We start from the raw sequence: 19,074 nt of genomic DNA, 5'->3' as shown, positions 1-19,074 counted from the left end.
TGTAAGAAGAAAATTATAAAGATTGTAATGTTGCACCACCAGTGGAGGGAACATTGGTGGACAGGCATTAATTGTGATGCAGAAAGAAATGTCATTTCTAAGTAACTGATTATGAAAGTATTTTCATTGATTACCAGGTAATGAGGAATTGGTGAATATTAACAACGAACGTCTTTGTTTTTTTGGAACCTACTAGGTAGTTTAATACAAGAGTAAATATTACTGATATTAGTGGAAATAACATAAATGCAGATCCACAGTTGATGTCAAAAGAACATTAGTCTCAATCCATCACAGTCCTCAGAAGGGGGACCTTCAGACATGTTACCAGCATTAAGAAACTAGTAATGGCATTAAATGACAGTTGATAGCTTGTATGTTTAATTAAACACCCCACAAGAAAGTGAAATAAAAGGGAAAAATAATCATAACATCAGTCTTTATTTGCGCTATAAAATATGTACAAATCTGGATAAGAAAATGTTTTCTTGGTTTTTGTTTGATATACCTCCCCCACCCCTTCTTTCTCAAAATATCTGGCTGATTAGAGAGTTGCAATGGATTGAACCAAGTATCACAACAGATTAAAATCACAACATGCATGAGTAAGGCTCTGTCAAAAGAAATATTAAAGCAGGGGCCATACACAGTGGTTTGGGTTGAGTCTTTTATGCACACTAGACAGGATCATCCAACCTGATAAGAGGAAAGTAAGTTATGAAAGTAGAATTTCAAAGTGATAAAAAATCTATAAAACTTCCTCAGGATTAAAACTGACAGTTTGTATAAAAGACGTAAGCCTTGAGTTAACTCTTCTCTGACAGGGTGAAGATATTTTCCCCTGAGGATGAATGTTGTCCTTAAACAGGGTACAAGTCCTGCTTCTTTGTTACATTGACGATGTTGCAATAACATCATCCTTTATGATTGTATTTTCCTCATTCGCCTTCTGTGCCTGTTATAATGTTACCATTGTTACATCCTTTGTGATTCAGCTACAAGCCATCACCTTTGTTCATATAATCATCTCAGAATTTTTTGAGTAGCCACTATTTCAAAATTGTCCCATAAAGAGTATTAATCTTACAAAACAATGTAATAATGACATTATTACAAAAGGGATAGACTGCTACTCGCCATGTGGCGGAGATGTTGAATTGCAGACAGGCACAACAGAAAGACTGCTAAACAAGTAGCAGTCTTTTTGTTGTGTCTGTCTGTGATTCAACATTTCCGCTATATGGTGAATAGCAACCTTTCCTTTTCATAATTTTGCTATAAATCTTAAAAAAATATTTATGATAAATACAATTTTTCATTGTGTGTGTGCCAAATTGAAAAAGCACCAACACTTTCTGTACTCAGTGAATTTCGTTGTGCAAAACATTTATCCAGCACACCTTTTTTGGCACATCGAAATGCATTATGTCACAAATGGTACCTCATTCAAGATGCTGTTTTCAGTACTTTTGATGTGAAACATGAATCAACCAAAGTCTTGCAGAAAATGAATGATAAGAGACAAAAATTAATAGTAGCTTCATTAATAGGCAAAAAAACCTACCTGGCAAGATGTTTCAGGATCACCAAAGAATCCCTTGTAACGCTGTGTTTTACAGCTGAAGCTTGTTTGTGGAATTGTTGAGTAGGTGGGGTAGTCAACACCAGCTCGACCTGGTGTACTTCCATCTGAGTAAGGATCAGGAAAGATTTGAGTGCTTGTGACACCACCATAGTAGTTCTGTGGCTTGAAACCATGTGGCAACTTAGCAGCGTACCTGCAAGAAATAGAATTTATTAATTATTTAGTAATAATTTATTAATACCACAATGAAAGTGTATAATGCTAGCTAATGCTTCACCTTTAGCAGGAGGAGGAGAGAAAAATCTTATTTCTTTGATATTGAAAGAATCATGCCACAGCAAATTGTATCCAGAATGAATGTTCATGCAGCAGAGTGTTCATTAATTGGGAAACCGTGTGCTGGACCAGTTTTTGAACATAGTACCTTGCCTTGCACAGGCAAATGCTCTACCAACTGCAGTATCTAGGCCCAATTCGTCTTTAATACCTCCAGTACCTGTCTCCTACACTCCCAACTTCATAGAAGTTTGGCAATGTAATGAATAGAGCCAACCGAGTTTCACAAGATTTGTTTGTGGAATGCACGTAGATTCCTACAGATAGTTTTTTGTTTATCTTGAGACATAATACGCGAGCATAATTACACATTGCATAATTCTGCAATAGTCTGATGTTTTGTTGTTGTTGTGGTCTTCAGTCCTGAAACTGGTTTGATGCAGCTCTCCATGCTACTCTATCCTGTGCAAGCTTCTTCATCTCCCAGTACCTACTGCAACCTACATCCTTCTGAATCTGCTTAGTGTATTCATCTCTTGGTCTCCCTCTACGATTTTTACCCTCCACGCTGCCCTCCAGTACTAAATTGGTGATCCCTTGATGCCTCAGAACATGTCCTACCAACCGATCCCTTCTTCTGGTCAAGTTGTGCCACAAACTTCTCTTCTCCCCAATCCTATTCAATACTTCCTCATTAGTTATGTGGTCTACCCATATAATCTTCAGCATTCTTCTGTAGCACCACATTTCGAAAGCTTCTATTCTCTTCTTGCCCAAACTAGTTATCGTCCATGTTTCACTTCCATACATGGCTACACTCCATACAAATACTTTCAGAAATGACTTCCTGACACTTAAATCTATACTCGATGTTAACAAATTTCTCTTCTTCAGAAACGCTTTCCTTGCCATTGCCAGTCTACATTTTATATCCCCTCTACTTCGACCATCATCAGTTATTTTGCTCCCCAAATAGCAAAAATCCTTTACTACTTGAAGTGTCTCATTTCCTAATCTAATTCCCTCAGCATCACCCGACTTAATTCGACTACATTCCATTATCCTCGTTTTGCTTTTGTTGATGTTCATCTTATATCCTCCTTTCAAGACACTGTCCATTCCATTCAACTGCTCTTCCAAGTCCTTTGCTGTATCTGACAGAATTACAATTTCATCGGCGAACCTCAAAGTTTTTATTTCTTCTCCATGGATTTTAATACCTACTCCGAATTTTTCTTTTGTTTCCTTTACTGCTTGCTCAATATACAGATTGAATAACATCGGGGAGAGACTACAACCCTGTCTTACTCCCTTCCCGACCACAGCTTCCCTTTCATGTCCCTCGACTCTTATAACTGCCATCTGGTTTCTGTACAAATTGTAAATAGCCTGCCGCTCCCTGTATTTTGCCCCTGCCACCTTTAGAGTTTGAAAGAGAGTATTCCAGTCAACATTGTCAAAAGCATTCTCTAAGTCTACAAATGCTAGAAACGTAGGTTTGCCTTTCCTTTATCTTTCTTTTAAGATAAGTCGTAAGGTCAGTATTGCCTCACGTGTTCCAGTGTTTCTACGGAATCCAAACTGATCTTCCCCGAGGTCGGCTTCTACTACTTTTTCCATTCGTCTGTAAAGAATTCATGTTAGTATTTTGCAGCTGTGGCTTATTAAACTGATTGTTCGGTAATTTTCACATCTGTCAACACCTGCTTTCTTTGGGATTGGAATTATTATATTCTTCTTGAAGTCTGAGGGTATTTCGCCTGTTCCATACATCTTGCTTACCAGATGGTAGAGGTTTGTCAGGACTGGCTCTCCCAAGGCCGTCAGTAGTTCCAATGGAATGTTGTCTACTCCCGGGGCCTTGTTTCGACTCATGTCTTTCAGAGCTCTGTCAAACTCTTCACGCAGTATCGTATCTCCCATTTCATCTTCATCTACATCCTCTTCCATTTCCATAACATTGTCCTCAAGTACATCGCCCTTGTATAGACCCTCTATATACTCCTTCCACCTTTCTGCTTTCCCTTCTTTGCTTAGAACTGGGTTTCCATCTGAGCTCTTGATATTCATACAAATGGTTCTCTTATCTCCAAAGGTCTCCTCAATTTTCATGTAGGCAGTATCTATCTTACCCCTAGTGAGATAAGTCTCTACATCCTTACATTTGTCCGCTAGCCATCCCTGCTTAGCCATTTTGCACTTCCTGTCGATCTCATTTTTGAGACGTTTGTATTCCTTTTTGCCTGCTTCATTTACTGCATTTTTGTATTTTCTCCTTTCATCAATTAAATTCAATATTTCTTCTGTTACCCAAGGATTTCTACTATTCCTCATCTTTTTACCTACTTGATCCTCTGCTGCCTTCACTACTTCATCCCTCAAAGCTACCCATTCTTCTTCTACTGTATTTCTTCCCCCATTCCTGTCAATTGTTCCCTTATGCTCTCCCCGAAACTCTGTACAACCTCTGGTTCTTTCAGTTTATCCAGGTCCCATCTCCTTAAATTCCCACCTTTTTGCAGTTTCTTCAGTTTTAATCTACAGGTCATAACCAATAGATTGTGGTCAGAGTCCACATCTGCCCCTGGAAATGTCTTACAATTTAAAACCTGGTTCCTAAGTCTCTGTCTTACCATTATATAATCTATCTGATACCTTTTAGTATCTCCAGGGTTCTTCCATGTATACAACCTTCTTTCATGGTTCTTAAACCAAGTGTTAGCTATGATTATGTTGTGCTCTGTGCAAAATTCTACCAGGCGGCTTCCTCTTTCATTTCTTAGCCCCAATCCGTATTCACCTACTGTGTTTCCTTCTCTCCCTTTTCCTACACTCGAATTCCAGTCACCCATGACTATTAAATTTTCGTCTCCCTTCACTATCTGAATAATTTCTTTTATTTCATCATACATTTCTTCAATTTCTTCATCATCTGCAGAGCTAGTTGGCATATAAACTTGTACTGCTGTAGTGGGTGTGGGCTTCGTATCTATCTTGGCCACAATAATGTGTTCACTATGCTGTTTGTAGTAGATTACCCGCATTCCTATTTTCCTATTCATTATTAAACCTACTCCTGCATTACCTCTATTTGATTTTGTATTTATAACCCTGTAATCACCTGACCAAAAGTCTTGTTCCTCCTGCCACCGAACTTCACTGATTCCCACTATACCTAACTTTAACCTATCCATTTCCCTTTTTAAATTTTCTAACCTACCTGCCCGATTAAGGGATCTGACATTCCACGCTCCGATCCGTAGAACGCCAGTTTTCTTTCTCCTGATAACGACGTCCTCCTGAGTAGTCCCTGCTCGGACATCCGAATGGAGGACTATTTTACCTCCGGAATATTTTACCCAAGAGGACGCCATCATCATTTAATCATACAGTAAAGCTGCATGCCCTCAGGAAAAATTACGGCTGTAGTTTCCCCTTGCTTTCAGCCGTTCGCAGAACCAGCACAGCAAGGCCGTTTTGGTTATTGTTACAAGGCCAGATCAGTCTATCATCCAGACTGTTGCCCTTGCAACTACTGAAAGGGCTGCTGCCCCTCTTCAGGAACCACACGTTTGTCTGGCCTCTCAACAGATACCCCTCCGTTGTGGTTGCACCTACGGTACGGCTATCTGTATCGCTGAGGCACGCAAGCCTCCCCACCAACGGCAAGGTCCATGGTTCATGGGGGGAAAAAATAGTCTGATGTCAGCAATATAATCCAATAGTTATGTGCATCCGTCAGTCAAATCTTTTTGAAAAATGGCTGATTGCATGCACAATGACACTTGACATATTCAAGAGCAAGATATTTGGTTTTTTTTGTGTAATACCAAGCTGAATTATAATGTTATGATCAGTTTCTAAATCAGTAACCGGACTTGAGTTTGAGAGAGAGAGAGAGAGAGAGAGAGAGAGAGATTAACGCATTTCAAAGTCCATCTAGCTCCTCCCAAAATAAACTTCTGTCATTCATCAAAGCTTCAAACTATTTATTGGGCCTTCTAATTTCACACTCACACCCAAACAAAAATCATCTTGCCCATTGCCCAACCCCACCATCCAGGTACCACTCTGACGAAATATACGTAATCTAGGAAGGTGGTGACTGTGAGAATACAAAGGTAGCATTTGACATACCAATTGACATAATTGTAACTTTAAGGATAACTCTTGTATGATAGTGTATAAGAAGCAAACTTGCTACTATTTTATAGCAGAGTAAATGTCTTATGTAGAAACGACAATTTTAATAATAGTTCATAATCATTCTATAGTAGCTTTTTTACTTTCATACCTGTCAGGTGAATGGTTGGCAATCTCTTCTTTAGTAGTGTAGTCCCCACTAGTGCTGCCATTGTCGTCATCATCATCATCATCATCATCATCATCATCATAAGCAGGGAGATCATTTTCTTCTTCCACATGCTCTGGTAAAGTTGAAGGTGTAGCTGAAGGTGGACCAGGAGTGAATGCAAAGGGTCGTGGTGAAATTGCAACCAACAACTGCTGTGGAACTGTAGCTGTACTAGGGTTCTCTGTTGGTGCAGGAGTTGATGCAGGTATAGCAGGTGGTGGATGGCCATTGTGATACACTGTGACAGCTGGTGTTTTATGATAGTTCTGCTGTTGAAGATGAGGACGAATAGCTGCTGAAACACCTGCTTCAGAGCCTGCAGGCAATGCATTTGATTGCTGTAGGATTGCGAGGATCTGCGCCAGAGCCTGTTGATGAGAAAAGTGTTTAATTACTTTTGATTATCACAATATTGTTTTAAATCTTTTACTTTGTTGCTACTGTTGGAGTCACGGATGACAGAAATCGAATTTAGGTTCATTATGCACACCTGATGTCGCACATTATCCGACAGCCAGTGGGAGTTCATCAGTGTTCTGAGTGCTCTGTTGTAAAAGTGGTAGCCAGAGCAAACATTAAAAATGATTGGAGTGGGTTATTTTAATGAATTTTTATTCCTTTTCTTGTGGTATGCCATGGCTAATCATGGGTCATGGTGGTGAGCAAGTGAGGAATATAACTTGCAGGATAGACACATTTGTCAAGTGTAAAACCCCTCTATGCACTCGACTGCAACTGTCACTTGGAATTGGTGATGCTGTATGCCCCCCACCCTGCCCCCCGGTGCCTTGACCTGTGTGGACTGCCGTTGTTTGCTTTGCAAATGAGATTTCACTGCATCAGTAATACATTGCATTGAGTAATGACCTTGATTACACGTGTAGGAAATGCAGTAAGTGTGTGTGTGTGTGTGTGTGTGTGTGTGTGTGTGTGTGTGTGTGTGTGCATTGTGATTCATCATAAATGTTATGGGATAAAGCTGTTAAATTTCTTAGTTGACAGTGTGCTCATGATCACCATTTATTGGATATTAATTTCATTCTTCCAGATAAACAAAACATTCTGTTGACATTTTCTTACAGGACACCAAATTTGCTTTTGGTCAGGGGCCTATCTGACATGACTTATTAAGTATAACATGTATTCTCTTTAGAACAAAAATTTCCATTTGTCTTGCAGCGCTTTTTTATTATTTTGAGAGGGTCCCAGGTATTTTAATTGTTTGAGATAGTTCCAGTTAAGTTATTCACTCATTCCGACTGTTAATAAAACTTTATCTCTAAATCTCCTCCAACAGCCTAGCATTGTTTTTAAGATAGATTTAATCTCCTTTTGTGGGCTGGATGAGAGTTCACAATCCTGTCTTAAACTTCTAAAAGTGTAACTTTTCTTGTTCATTGGTTTTATCATTTCAGTCTTGTATAAATTTTCTCTGTATATATCCTGAGTACTTGTGGTAGCCAGTTTACGTAATATCATGATCTGCAGTGAAATTTGTAAATGATTGTCTGTATATGTTGGAACATCCTATAAATAATCAGTTTTATAATTAACCATCTTCATCACAAACTGTCTCATAAGTAGTGTGTGAAAACAAAATTATAATTTAAATTGTCCAGTCTGCGTGAGAATGTAATGAGGTTCTTTTATGTCATAGTTGATTACATTTTTATAATCACTGGCTGTTAATGTCTTCCATTGTATTATCTCTCCTCTTCTTATTTATTATTGCACTTGGACTTCCCATTTCATGGAATACTGGCTACTGTCATTTTATTTGTGCATTTTGTGTTCCTATTTTCTCTTATCCTAGTGTTAATTATGTATTATTCCCTATAGTCAACATGTTGTTCCTTTCCTATCTAATTTGCAAGCAGTGAAGAACACCTTTGCAGGCCCATATTAGTATAATGTTGTCCTTGTTCATTGACTATTCTTTCTGCTCTTGTCGTTTGATTACTTCCAAATGTACTGTCCATTTTTCCTTTGATCTTACACTTTCAATGTAAACGAGTCTAATGTTCTTTGTGTGTCATTCAAGGATGAATGTTTTACTATTGAAGCAAGCCAAATTTTCGTTATTTAATTAATTATTTTTAGGAGTTTGGTCAATAAACTTATTCCTTTTATTTAAGGCATTTTGTAACGCACTAACTTTTTATCCTGAAGTGAGTGTAGAGGTAGGCGATGGTAAAATTTGCACGTAGTTGATACTATATGCACAATTAATCAAAACTAAAAGTTTCTAATGGCTTACACCATTTGGAAATCAATTTACATATATTTTTAGTCACTGTAAATAATTTAATGTGCAAATTCAAGATGCCGAGTCCTAAAAAGACATATGGATAGAGTAGGGAAATCTCCCAGCTGTTAGCTAGGTTTTCTTCCAGAGCTGCAGAGTACACTCTCACCTTGCAGGTGGTTTTTTTTTTAAATGTGTTTGAATCTTAAGGAAGCTTTTGTTCATATACGTAACTATATTAAGGCCGTTATTTAGTCATGTTTTCAACATAAAATCATTGTCTTTGGTTAATACCTATTCTAAAACACGTTTGACATGCTTCAGCTATGATGCTCTTTGTTCTTGCAGTTAAAAAAACTTAAGGAATCAAAAACCAGATTCAGATAGCAATACATTATTTTTAAATTTGTCAAGAATTTCCCAGATTTTGCTGTGGAACATATTTTGACGAGCTGGTGAGTTATATAACAAGATAATAAAATAATAGATCTTGTGTTGATGAGAAGCAGTGTTAAAATCCTCATCTACGTGTCTTTGCTTCAGTTTTCTGCAATTTTTTAAAAAGAAATAGCCCCAATGCCGTGATGATCTCTTTAAATAATTGCTCAGTATTTACTCAGTCTTCATTTGCCCTCCATTTTCCTCATAGTAGTGAGAAAATGCAACTTAATATTTATGATTGAGGAGATTAGCTGTGCATTAGATAACTTTAGATGATACCTAATGAAAATATAATGCTGTCCACTTACCTGTATGCCTGCATTGGGCGTGGCTTGCGGGCTGTTGCGTGCCTGGTGAAGGATGGCAAGTATGCGAACTAGTGCATTGAGGCGTGCATCTCCACTAGATTGTGGGTATGGTGCATTGTACACTGGTGTGGGTGCTGGTATGGGTGCCAGAGGAGGAGGCGGCAATGAAGGCTGTGGTCGAGCTGTGGGGGATGGCTTGTAGAGGCTGTTCCCGGTAAACTGAGTCACTGGTCTGGAAAAAAGGAAACTGTTGTCATTTGATGTACTGTGTCAGTATCAGTATTTCATGTTTATGCTTAAGTAAATCATATTTAGGAAAAGGGGATAGGGGTTCATTCCTTTAACCAGAATGTCAGCATCCTGACTGATTCTTCAACTATCAGACTGTCAGTTGCAAAATGCATTTGAAACTTTTGCCTTAAAACTAAGAGTTGTTTAAAAGAGTGTTGCCCTTATTTCTCCATTAATCTTAGTGTAATATTTGGTGCTTCACATTATTGCTGCAGCACCACTAAGATAATGGGTCCAAAATAAATACTGCTATTGCTGTGTTATTCAGTTCCACAGAAATAATAGCATATCATGATGTTTCTTTTAATTAATTCAGTCTAATAATTTTTAAGTCTGTTGCAGTACCCAAGGTTGTCATCCCTCCACACCTATCAAGGGATCAATAAATGTGTGCAACCTGTAAAATACTTTAGTTTTTGTCTTGTAGCCTTATTGCATTGACCATATGTGAGAGTTGTGCTGTGATACATCTCATCATGTTATTGTGTTGTTGAGTGAGCATTTTGTTTCTGTGAGGGTGGCATGGACTGCCTTGTGCATCTCTCTAATTCAGAAACAAACATTATGATCATCGCTTATGGGCAGTATATATATCAGTGCTGGATTGGATCAATGGGGATTATAACATATGCAGCTGAAGTTTGATTTGTAAACATGACTCTGGGCACAGTTTTATTTTATAAATTACTTTGATCCTGTAAAGATTCTAAAATTGTAACAGAGCGGTAACTGAAAACCACCTCAGAATACTTCGTTATTACTTTATTCATTTCCTTATTATTTTTGTATTGTAGAGGGAGACCAAGAGATCAATACACTAAGCAGATTCAGAAGGATGTAGGTTGCAGTAGGTACTGGGAGATGAAGAAGCTTGCACAGGATAGAGTAGCATGGAGAGCTGCATCAAACCAGTCTCAGGACTGAAGACCACAACAACAACAACAACAACAACATTATTTTTGTGAATGAAGAGAGGATAGATTATGTCAGGTGCTACTTTTCAGATTTATTGTGTAAATTAAATGAAGCTCATAGACTTCTGGTGACAGGTAAGGGCCACCTGACTGCAAAATACGGATGCACCCGGAGAAAAATGTAGATGTATGTCAATTATATTTTTGAGACCGAAGTCCAGTGGGCAGCACACAATTAAACAAATCTTTTTGTCTATTACATGACAAAAAAAGATTTTAATGTGGCATTGTTTCGATTAGTCTTTCTGAAGAGATTTCTTTCTGCTGGTATTGTATCATGGCTGAAGTGTGTCATTTGTGATTAAAGTGGGTGCAGCTGAAGTGGACCATTGTTTTGTAAACCTGGTCCTGGAGACAGTTCCATATCATAAATTCTTTGAGATCACTAAACTGTAACTTAACAACCTCCCTGTGTCACCTGTGTAAAATCATTTTTTTAAAATAAAGATGTGCAAGTTTCTATGCACTTTTGTCAATATGATTCATGTTGTAAAACTACGCTCCTGAGACTTGGAGGAGTAAAGTTTTTAAACCCTTTTAATGAATAAAAGCTACTACTGCAATATAAATGAATTAGACACACTGCCTCCACATTATGGCACAAAATGGAAGTCTTTTGTGATGTCCTTCCCTTTCCTAGGATGCCTCTAAATTTCTACAAGTATGGCATTATACATTATTTTCAGTGGTTCTTCTTTTCATTTTATCCCATTTCACAAGTCTGGTATGCTGCTGGTGAATTTGTTTTCATTGTTTTCGAATCATTACAGCATGTGGTACATATTGAAGTAACAGGATTGTTTCAATAATCTCCTTTACATTGTAGTGTAGAAGTGGATCATTCATGAACTAAAAGATCCAGAGGGATGGTTCACTGAAGTTAATAGAAAACACCGAGGAACAGCTTGTAAGGAACAGCTGTACACCATTCATTTTGCTCGTGGTTGGTTTGTTCCCAGGAACGGTTGTTCACCATTCACTTTGCCTGGTCTCATTCCTCTCTGGATCTCATTCTCTTGGTCTCATTCGTCTCTGGTTGCTCTGTTTCTAATCCCAACCTCAGACTCGATCGGTTGGCTTAGTTCTTTTTTGTGTAATTACTCATTTTAGTTCAGCATTTTTATGATCACAAAACATGTTGTTGTTGTGGTCTTCAGTCCTGAGACTGGTTTGATGCAGCTCTCCATGCTACTCTATCCTGTGCAAGCTTCTTCATCTCCCAGTACCTACTGCTACCTACATCCTTCTGAATCTGCTTAGTGTATTCATCTCTTGGTCTCCCTCTACGATTTTTACCCTCCACGCTGCCCTCCAATGCTAAATATGTGATCCCTTGATGCCTCAAAACATGTCCTACCAACCGATCCCTTCTTCTAGTCAAGTTGTGCCACAAACTTCTCTTCTCCCTAATCCTATTCAATACCTCCTCATTAGTTACGTGATCTACCCACCTTATCTTCAGCATTCTTCTGTAGTACCACATTTCGAAAGCTTCTATTCTCTTCTTGTCCAAACTGGTTATCGTCCATGTTTCACTTCCATACATGGCTACACTCCATACAAATACTTTCAGAAACGACTTCCTGACACTTAAATCTATACTCGATGTTAACAAATTTCTCTTCTTCAGAAACGCTTTCCTTGTCATTGCCAGTCTACATTTTATATCCTCTCTACTTCGACCATCATCAGTTATTTTACTCCCTAAATAGCAAAACTCGTTTACTACTTTAAGTGTCTCATTTCCTAATCTAATCCCCTCAGCATCACAAAACATATATTAAAAAAATAAATAAAACAAAAATAAAAAATAATAATAAGGCAAACTCCCCTCCCCCCCCCCCCCCCCCCCACACACACACACATTTTTTTTAACACCGAATGAGTAGACATTGTTTTTTTTTTTTTTTTAGTTTAATCTGCTTGATTTAGTGACTAATTTTTAAGATAACTCGTATTCGTTATTCTAATTGTAGTGTAAGAAAGTTTACATGAAATTTGCAAATTTTCATATTTGTTCCAAAAGTAACAGACATGATACTTATGGAGGCTCTTATTTTTCAAGTCTGCTCTATGGCACCCCCTACTCTCTTTTCTTGGCACAAAAAATGTGTTGCACATGATTTCAGCTCAGTACAAAAAGGGGAAGTGGTGCCTCTCCATTTAAAAATCTGTAGAATGGCGTAAAATGATATTTACTTTTCATCCCAAAACATACTGTTCAGAAGTAACTTGTTAACAAAAGAGTTTTTTACTTTCTGTTTAATTATTAATATCGCATTGCCTCATTAAATTTAATAAGACAACATGTAAACCCATTATTTACCAAGAGTTTGAGGCATTACATTTTAAATTGTACTTATTCTCCCATAATCTTCCATAAAGTCTCTCTTTGCTCTGGAATCATATAGGAATGCTGAGACACAACCAGAAGTACATATAGCTTACATGAAGTGTATATAGCTTCTGGTCCTTGTTTTTTTGTAAATTATTTATTACTGTGTTCGATGAGGCTGATACCTGTCTCACGTGGGTAATATAAAACTTTTAGTTTGGCAGCTGGGTTTAGAATGTTGCTGACTTCTTCATTCTCGTACCTAATAGAATCTGTTTTAAGGAACTTGTCACACAAATCAAATATGTGTAAAGACACTCTCATTTTTTAGAAACAATGTCTTCAATTCCATTAGTCATAATTTTTGGGATTTGATCAGTTCCTACTTTAATCCTTATATATTTTCCTCTGTTGGTTCTGCTTTACGATTGTTTTACCGAAGTGGCAGATCATGCTTTATCTTACATGGGGGCAAGGAAAATAAAAATAGAACAAATTGTGCTCTCTCTTCATTTCATTGTAATTCAACTTCATCGCGTAACATGAACTTTTTCAATATATACTGTATATGGCTTTCGCCATCAACCTAGTGTGATGGGTCCCTTTAGAGCACGGAAAGGTACCCCATGAGATGATTCTTCAAGAAGAGAATTTGCAGTTAATTTAAAAACTATCACTATAATCATATCATTCATATTATGCTTGCAAAGTAAATAAAAGGTATGTGTTTTCCAAAATGTCTTCAATCAAACACCCACATCTAGAAAAGTCACTCTAACGAAAAAAGCAGACAGTGAGTTTCATGGACAACTTTGTAATAAAATTATCCATAGTTAGTTAAATGACTGAAGTATGTATAAAATAATCAGCATTGAGCCAGCTGTGAACTTTTTATTTTATTTTGAAGTGTGTGTGTGTGTGTGTGTGTGTGTGTGTGTGTGTGTGTGTGTGTGTGTGTGTGTGTGTGTGTAAAATTTATATTTAAAGTGTGTTAATATGTGACTAGTAAACTGTAGCATTTAATATTCATTTCACTCTCATCTGTTAATGGCTGACTTTGTTTGCTCAGAAGCATGAACCTTGGGGCTGATGACTGATCAAAAACTAGGTATTTTTTTCCGATTGTGAAGATCATTAAAGCAGTGATGTGTGTTACGTCATTAAGCTTTTTGGGAGGGAAGATCATTCTCCTCCCCCCTCCCACCCCCCCCCCCCCCCACCTCCCTTTACGAAGTTCCCATGATCTTCCAGTCTATTTACACTGAAGAGCCAAAGTAACTGGTATACCTGCCTAGTGCTGTGTTGGGTCCCCATGAGCATGCAGAAGTGCTGCAGCACAATGTGCATGGGCTCGACTGATGTCTGAAGTAGTGCTGGAGAGAATTGACACCATGAATCCTGCAGGGCTGTCCATAAATCCATAAGAGTTCAAGGGGGTGGAGGTCTCTTCTGAACAGCATATTGCAAGGCATCCAAGATACGCCCAATAATGTTCATGTCTTGGGAGTTTGGTGACCGGCGCAAGTGCTTAAACTCGGCCACTCTGTAGCAATTCTGGACGTGTGGGGTGTCGCATTTTCCTGCTGGAATTGCCCAAGTCCATCGGAATGCGCAGTGGATGTGAATGGATGCAGGTGATCAGACAGGGTGCTTACATACGTGTCACCTGTCAAGTGTCATATCTAGATGTATCAGGGGTCTCATATCACTCAAACTGTACACGCCCTACACCATTACAGAGACTCCACCAGCTTGAACAGTCCCCTGCTGACATACAGGGTCCATGGATTCACGAGGTTGTCTCCATACCCTTGCATGTTCAACCGCTCTATCCAATTTGAAACAGGCTCATCCAATCAGACAACATGTTTCCAGTCATCAACAGTCCATTGTCGGTGTTGACGGGGCCAGATGAGGCGTAAAACTTCATTAGTGGTACACAAGTGGGCCTTCAGCTCCGAAACCCCTTATCGATGATGTTTCGTTGAATGGTTTGCACGCTAACACTTGTTGATGGCCCAGCATTGAAATCTGCAGCAGTTGTGGAAAGGTTGTACTTCCGTCCCATTGAACAGTTCTCTTCAATCGTCTTTGGTCCCGTTCTTGTTGGATCTTTTTCTGGCTGCAGTGATGTCAGAGATATGATGTTTTACCAGATTCCTGATGTTCACAGTACACTCATGAACTGGTCGTACAGGAAAATCTCCTCTTCAACGCTACCTTGGAGATGCTGTATCCCATCGTTCGTGCGTCGACACCACGTTCAAATGCACTTAAATCTTGATAACCTGCCATTGTAGCAGCAGTAACGAATCTGACAACTACACCAGACACTTATTGTCTTATATAGGCGTTGCTGACTGCAGTGCCATATTCTGCCTGTTTCCATATCTCTGTATTTGAATACGCATGCGTATACCAGTTTCTTTGGTGCTTCAGTGTATATAGCTGTACCTGTTGCTAATACAAAGCTTCCAGTTTTAGTATGCATGATCTCAGCTCCTGTGCCAGTAGTTTTGATTTTTTGCAGATAAATCCTTACTTCTCACGTACATATTGTGGAACTTCAATGCATGTAAATTAACACACTGGATTATGTAAATAATTTGTTGGTTTGACAGATTGCAGTTTACTTCTTGTTATTTCATGCGAGTAATGCCCATACAAGTAATTATTGTTTTCTATACATGAACTGAAAATGATGATGATGTACTTGCTGCGACAGAAGCTTCCCTTGAAAGTTATTGATGATCATGGTGGCCAGTGCTGGATCCAAACTGGTTCTGTGACCCGTACTTCCATGAAGCTTGCTCTGGCGTCTTTGCACCTGTCTTGTGGTCACATTCATCATGTCAGTTGACTAATGTGAAGCTTTCTGAGAAAGCATTTGGCTAAGGAAATCAAAATAATCAACCTGTCTAAATTAGGTACTCAGTGAATTTATCACACAGAAGTAATAATTGTGCATGCATGATGTTTATCTGAAAATTTATCTAAAATCCACATAGCGTGCACAATTAGATAAAGAAGGAACGGTGAAAGAGTAAAAATGAACAGTTTCCAAAAAGGAATGATCGCTAGTGAACTAATTCCCAAAGATGGCGAGTTTGCTGATCCCTAGGGTACTGACACCATTAGAAACTTGAAAACATCATGAACTAAGTTTCTGTAATGTCTTGCTTGTTGCCTGCCATGGGAAAAAAAGAAAAGAAGAAAAAAAGTGGTGTACAATGGTCATTTAGTATAAACTGTCATTGTGTGTGTGTGTGTGTGTGTGTGTGTGTGTGTGTGTGTCTCTGTTAACACTTCTTCATTAACACAAATAACAGCTGTTGCATGTACATTTTTTTGTGTTCCAAGTTAGTTGCAGTCCCACAAAGGTGGCCAAAAATTTCTGCATAAATCATGAGCATATGCTGTTGACTTTGTTTTTGGGTAGATGAAGACCCACCCAAAAAATTCTTTTTATTTTTTGTGAAGTTCAGTGATAGGCTGTTTCCACTCAGTGCTTTAGGTGCCAACATTGTCTTAATGTTTTGAAACATTATCGATATATTTAATTTCTGCAGAATTTTTTCTGAGTGGATTTCAGTTAAGCTGACACAAAATCACATTGGTGACAGACGTGATGGACTTGTTTCCTGACAGATTAAAACTACATTCTATAGTGGGATTAAAATCTTGAGGCCTTGCCTTTTTGTGGCGCAGGAAACTAAAGCTGTGGTATGGGATGTCAGACTTAAAAACTTATGCTCTGGGAACTTTTCATAAGTGCTTCTCTAGTGACTGAGGAAGACATGATAGTTACAGCAAAAAATGTAGATTTTAGTTTCAGGCATTGTACTCATGTTATTGGTGAGAGTGGCTTTGTCACCATATGGCCATTTGGATTTAGATTTCCTGTAGTTTCCCCATATCATTCATGGTGAGCGCTGATATGATTCCTTTGAAATGAACACATCTGCATTTCTTCTGTATTTTAATTCAACATTCGAAGTTTTTTTTCGGCCCCTAATGACTTTGTCATGCATGGGACATTAAACTGCAGTGTTCCTTTCTTTCTTGTGTTTGTGAAGAATATAACTATTACAATATTTTAGTGAAAAGAAAATTGGGTGCATTGAAGTTCTCCTTTCAGAGTATGTTTGCCACAATATGTTAGATGAAAACTAACACCTTTGTTTCTTGCTGTATGCCTGTGTTAACGAACTACCTTAATGTAAAGTGCTTCATCTGAATGTGCACAGATTAACAAATTCACTATGTGAAACAATGTTTTTCAGTGCTGTAAAGATATAAATCCCTCCAATTATAAAAGCAAAAGGTTTCTTGTCTCTATTCCATTATCTAAATGAACAATAAATTTAAGATAATATTTTTGAAAAAGTATTTGAACAGCGTAAACCACACAAACACTTTATCATGCGTATGAAATTAATACAGATTGTAATTGAGAACTAACTAACTAGTAAAATTGATTTTCAGTATCATATTATCCATTTTTGTTATTAGCTGCTTTAGTTTACAACAAGGAAGAAGCAGCTTAGTCTTTCTGCATAGTCATCTGCTGCATGTCTGTGATTTTAGACATTTTCGTATCTTTCATTCAAGAACTGAAGGGGACTTCGTGGAATAGAACACCCAACTACTATTCTGCAAAATGAAACATTGCATGTCTCTCTCACCGACATGAGAAGGATATTTTGCGGTGAAATTGCATCTAACGTTGAGACGCATTCACCAGAGTTGAAGAGTGGACATGTTTACCTGTAAAAGCCAATGGGTAGGGGTGCAGCAGCTGGTCTTGCCGCCACACTCTGCTGCGTGATGTAGTATGTCATGTAGGGGATGAGCCGCCGAAACCGTTCTGAACTGGAGGGCACCCGGCCACTGCTGACGGGGCTGCTGCTGTTGCTACTGCTGTTGAGAGTACTGTTCGTGGATGCTGAAAACATAATGTTAAGGTTTTATTTCCTAAAATCAACTGAAGATATACATTGATTGCCGTTTATTGGTGGTGACTTCAGTTTACCCTTGGCATGTAGATGAAAAAACATGTTTAAATCAGGAGGTATGCCTAAAACATCATAAAAAATTGTGCTTAACACAGTCTTTGAAAATTATTTCAAGCAATTAGTTCATGAGATCAATCAAATGGTAAACATTTGTGACAACACACTTGGCTTCTTAGCAGCAAATAATCCTGAGAATTGGTGAACACAAGGTTGTTCTAGTGAGACTGAATACTATAACTCCCAAATCCACCAAAAATAAAAATATATCTATTTGAAAAGCAGATATAAATTTGCTTTTTGCCTTCCTGAGAGACAGTCTCCACTTCTTCCAAATTAACAATGTAAGTGTACACCATATATGGCTTGAATTCAAATAAATAGTATTGGACATTAGTTGAGAGATTTACACCATATAAATTAACAGAAGACAGAGTTGATCCGCTGGCCAGAGCGGCTCTAGGTGCTACAGTCTGGAACCGCACGGCCGCTACGGTCACAGGTTCGAATCCTGCCTCGGGCATGGATGTATGTGATGTCCTTAGGTTAGTTAGGTTTAATTTGTTCTAAGTTCTAGGGGACTGATGACCTCAGCAATACCATAGTGCTCAGAGCCATTTGAAGTGTTGATCCCCCATGGTACACAAAATGGGTCAGAAGACTGTCGCAGAAACAATGAAAGAAGCATGCCAAATTTAAACGAATTCAAAATCCCTAAGATTGGCGATCTTTTACAGAAGCTCACGATGTAGTATGGACTCCAATGTGAGAGGCGTGTAATAGTTTTCACAATGAAACTTTCTCTTTAAACCTGGCAAAAAATTCAAAGAAAATCTGGTTGGATGTGTAATATGCTAGCAGTAAGACACAGTCAATACCTTCTCTGCGTGATAGCAATGGAAATACTTTTGACGACAGTACTGCTAAGACAGAGTTACTAAACATAGCCTTCCGAAGACAAAGTAAATATTCCAGAATTCAAATCAAGAACAGCCACCAATTTGAGTAACTTAGAAGTAGATATCTTCAGAGTAGTGAAGCAACTTGAATCACTTAATTAAAGCAAGTCTTCTGGCCTAGACTGTATACCAATTAGATTCCTTTCAGAGTTCACAGATGCAATAGTTCCATACTTAACAATCATATACAACTGCTCAGTTGATGAAAGATCCGTACCCAAAGACTGGAAGGTGTACAGGTCACACCAGTATTCAAGAAAGGCAATAGGATTAATCCACTAAATTACAGGCCCA

At 38.3% G+C, this 19,074-nt stretch overlaps 2 protein-coding genes across 4 annotated transcripts in view; one reads left to right on the top strand and one right to left on the bottom strand.

Annotated features, from left to right (window-relative positions):
• LOC124776868 (RING finger protein 17) overlaps positions 1–19,074 on the top strand; it is a 529,150-nt gene that overhangs the window by 62,292 nt on the left and 447,784 nt on the right. The window lies entirely within an intron of this gene.
• LOC124776870 (actin cytoskeleton-regulatory complex protein PAN1-like) overlaps positions 1–19,074 on the bottom strand; it is an 88,701-nt gene that overhangs the window by 1,433 nt on the left and 68,194 nt on the right. The window contains exons 2-5 of the mRNA XM_047252050.1: positions 17,577–17,754; positions 9,210–9,441; positions 6,156–6,583; positions 1,565–1,778 (exon numbers count right to left, since the gene is read on the bottom strand). Of these exons, the coding sequence (XP_047108006.1) occupies positions 1,565–1,778; positions 6,156–6,583; positions 9,210–9,441; positions 17,577–17,754 (1,052 nt within the window). The remainder of the gene's footprint in view (positions 1–1,564; positions 1,779–6,155; positions 6,584–9,209; positions 9,442–17,576; positions 17,755–19,074) is intronic.

The sequence above is a fragment of the Schistocerca piceifrons genome, chromosome 2 (assembly GCF_021461385.2).
Source record: "Schistocerca piceifrons isolate TAMUIC-IGC-003096 chromosome 2, iqSchPice1.1, whole genome shotgun sequence".
NCBI classification, from domain to species: Eukaryota; Metazoa; Arthropoda; class Insecta; order Orthoptera; family Acrididae; genus Schistocerca; species Schistocerca piceifrons.
This window is presented reverse-complemented; position numbering and strand designations above follow the sequence as displayed.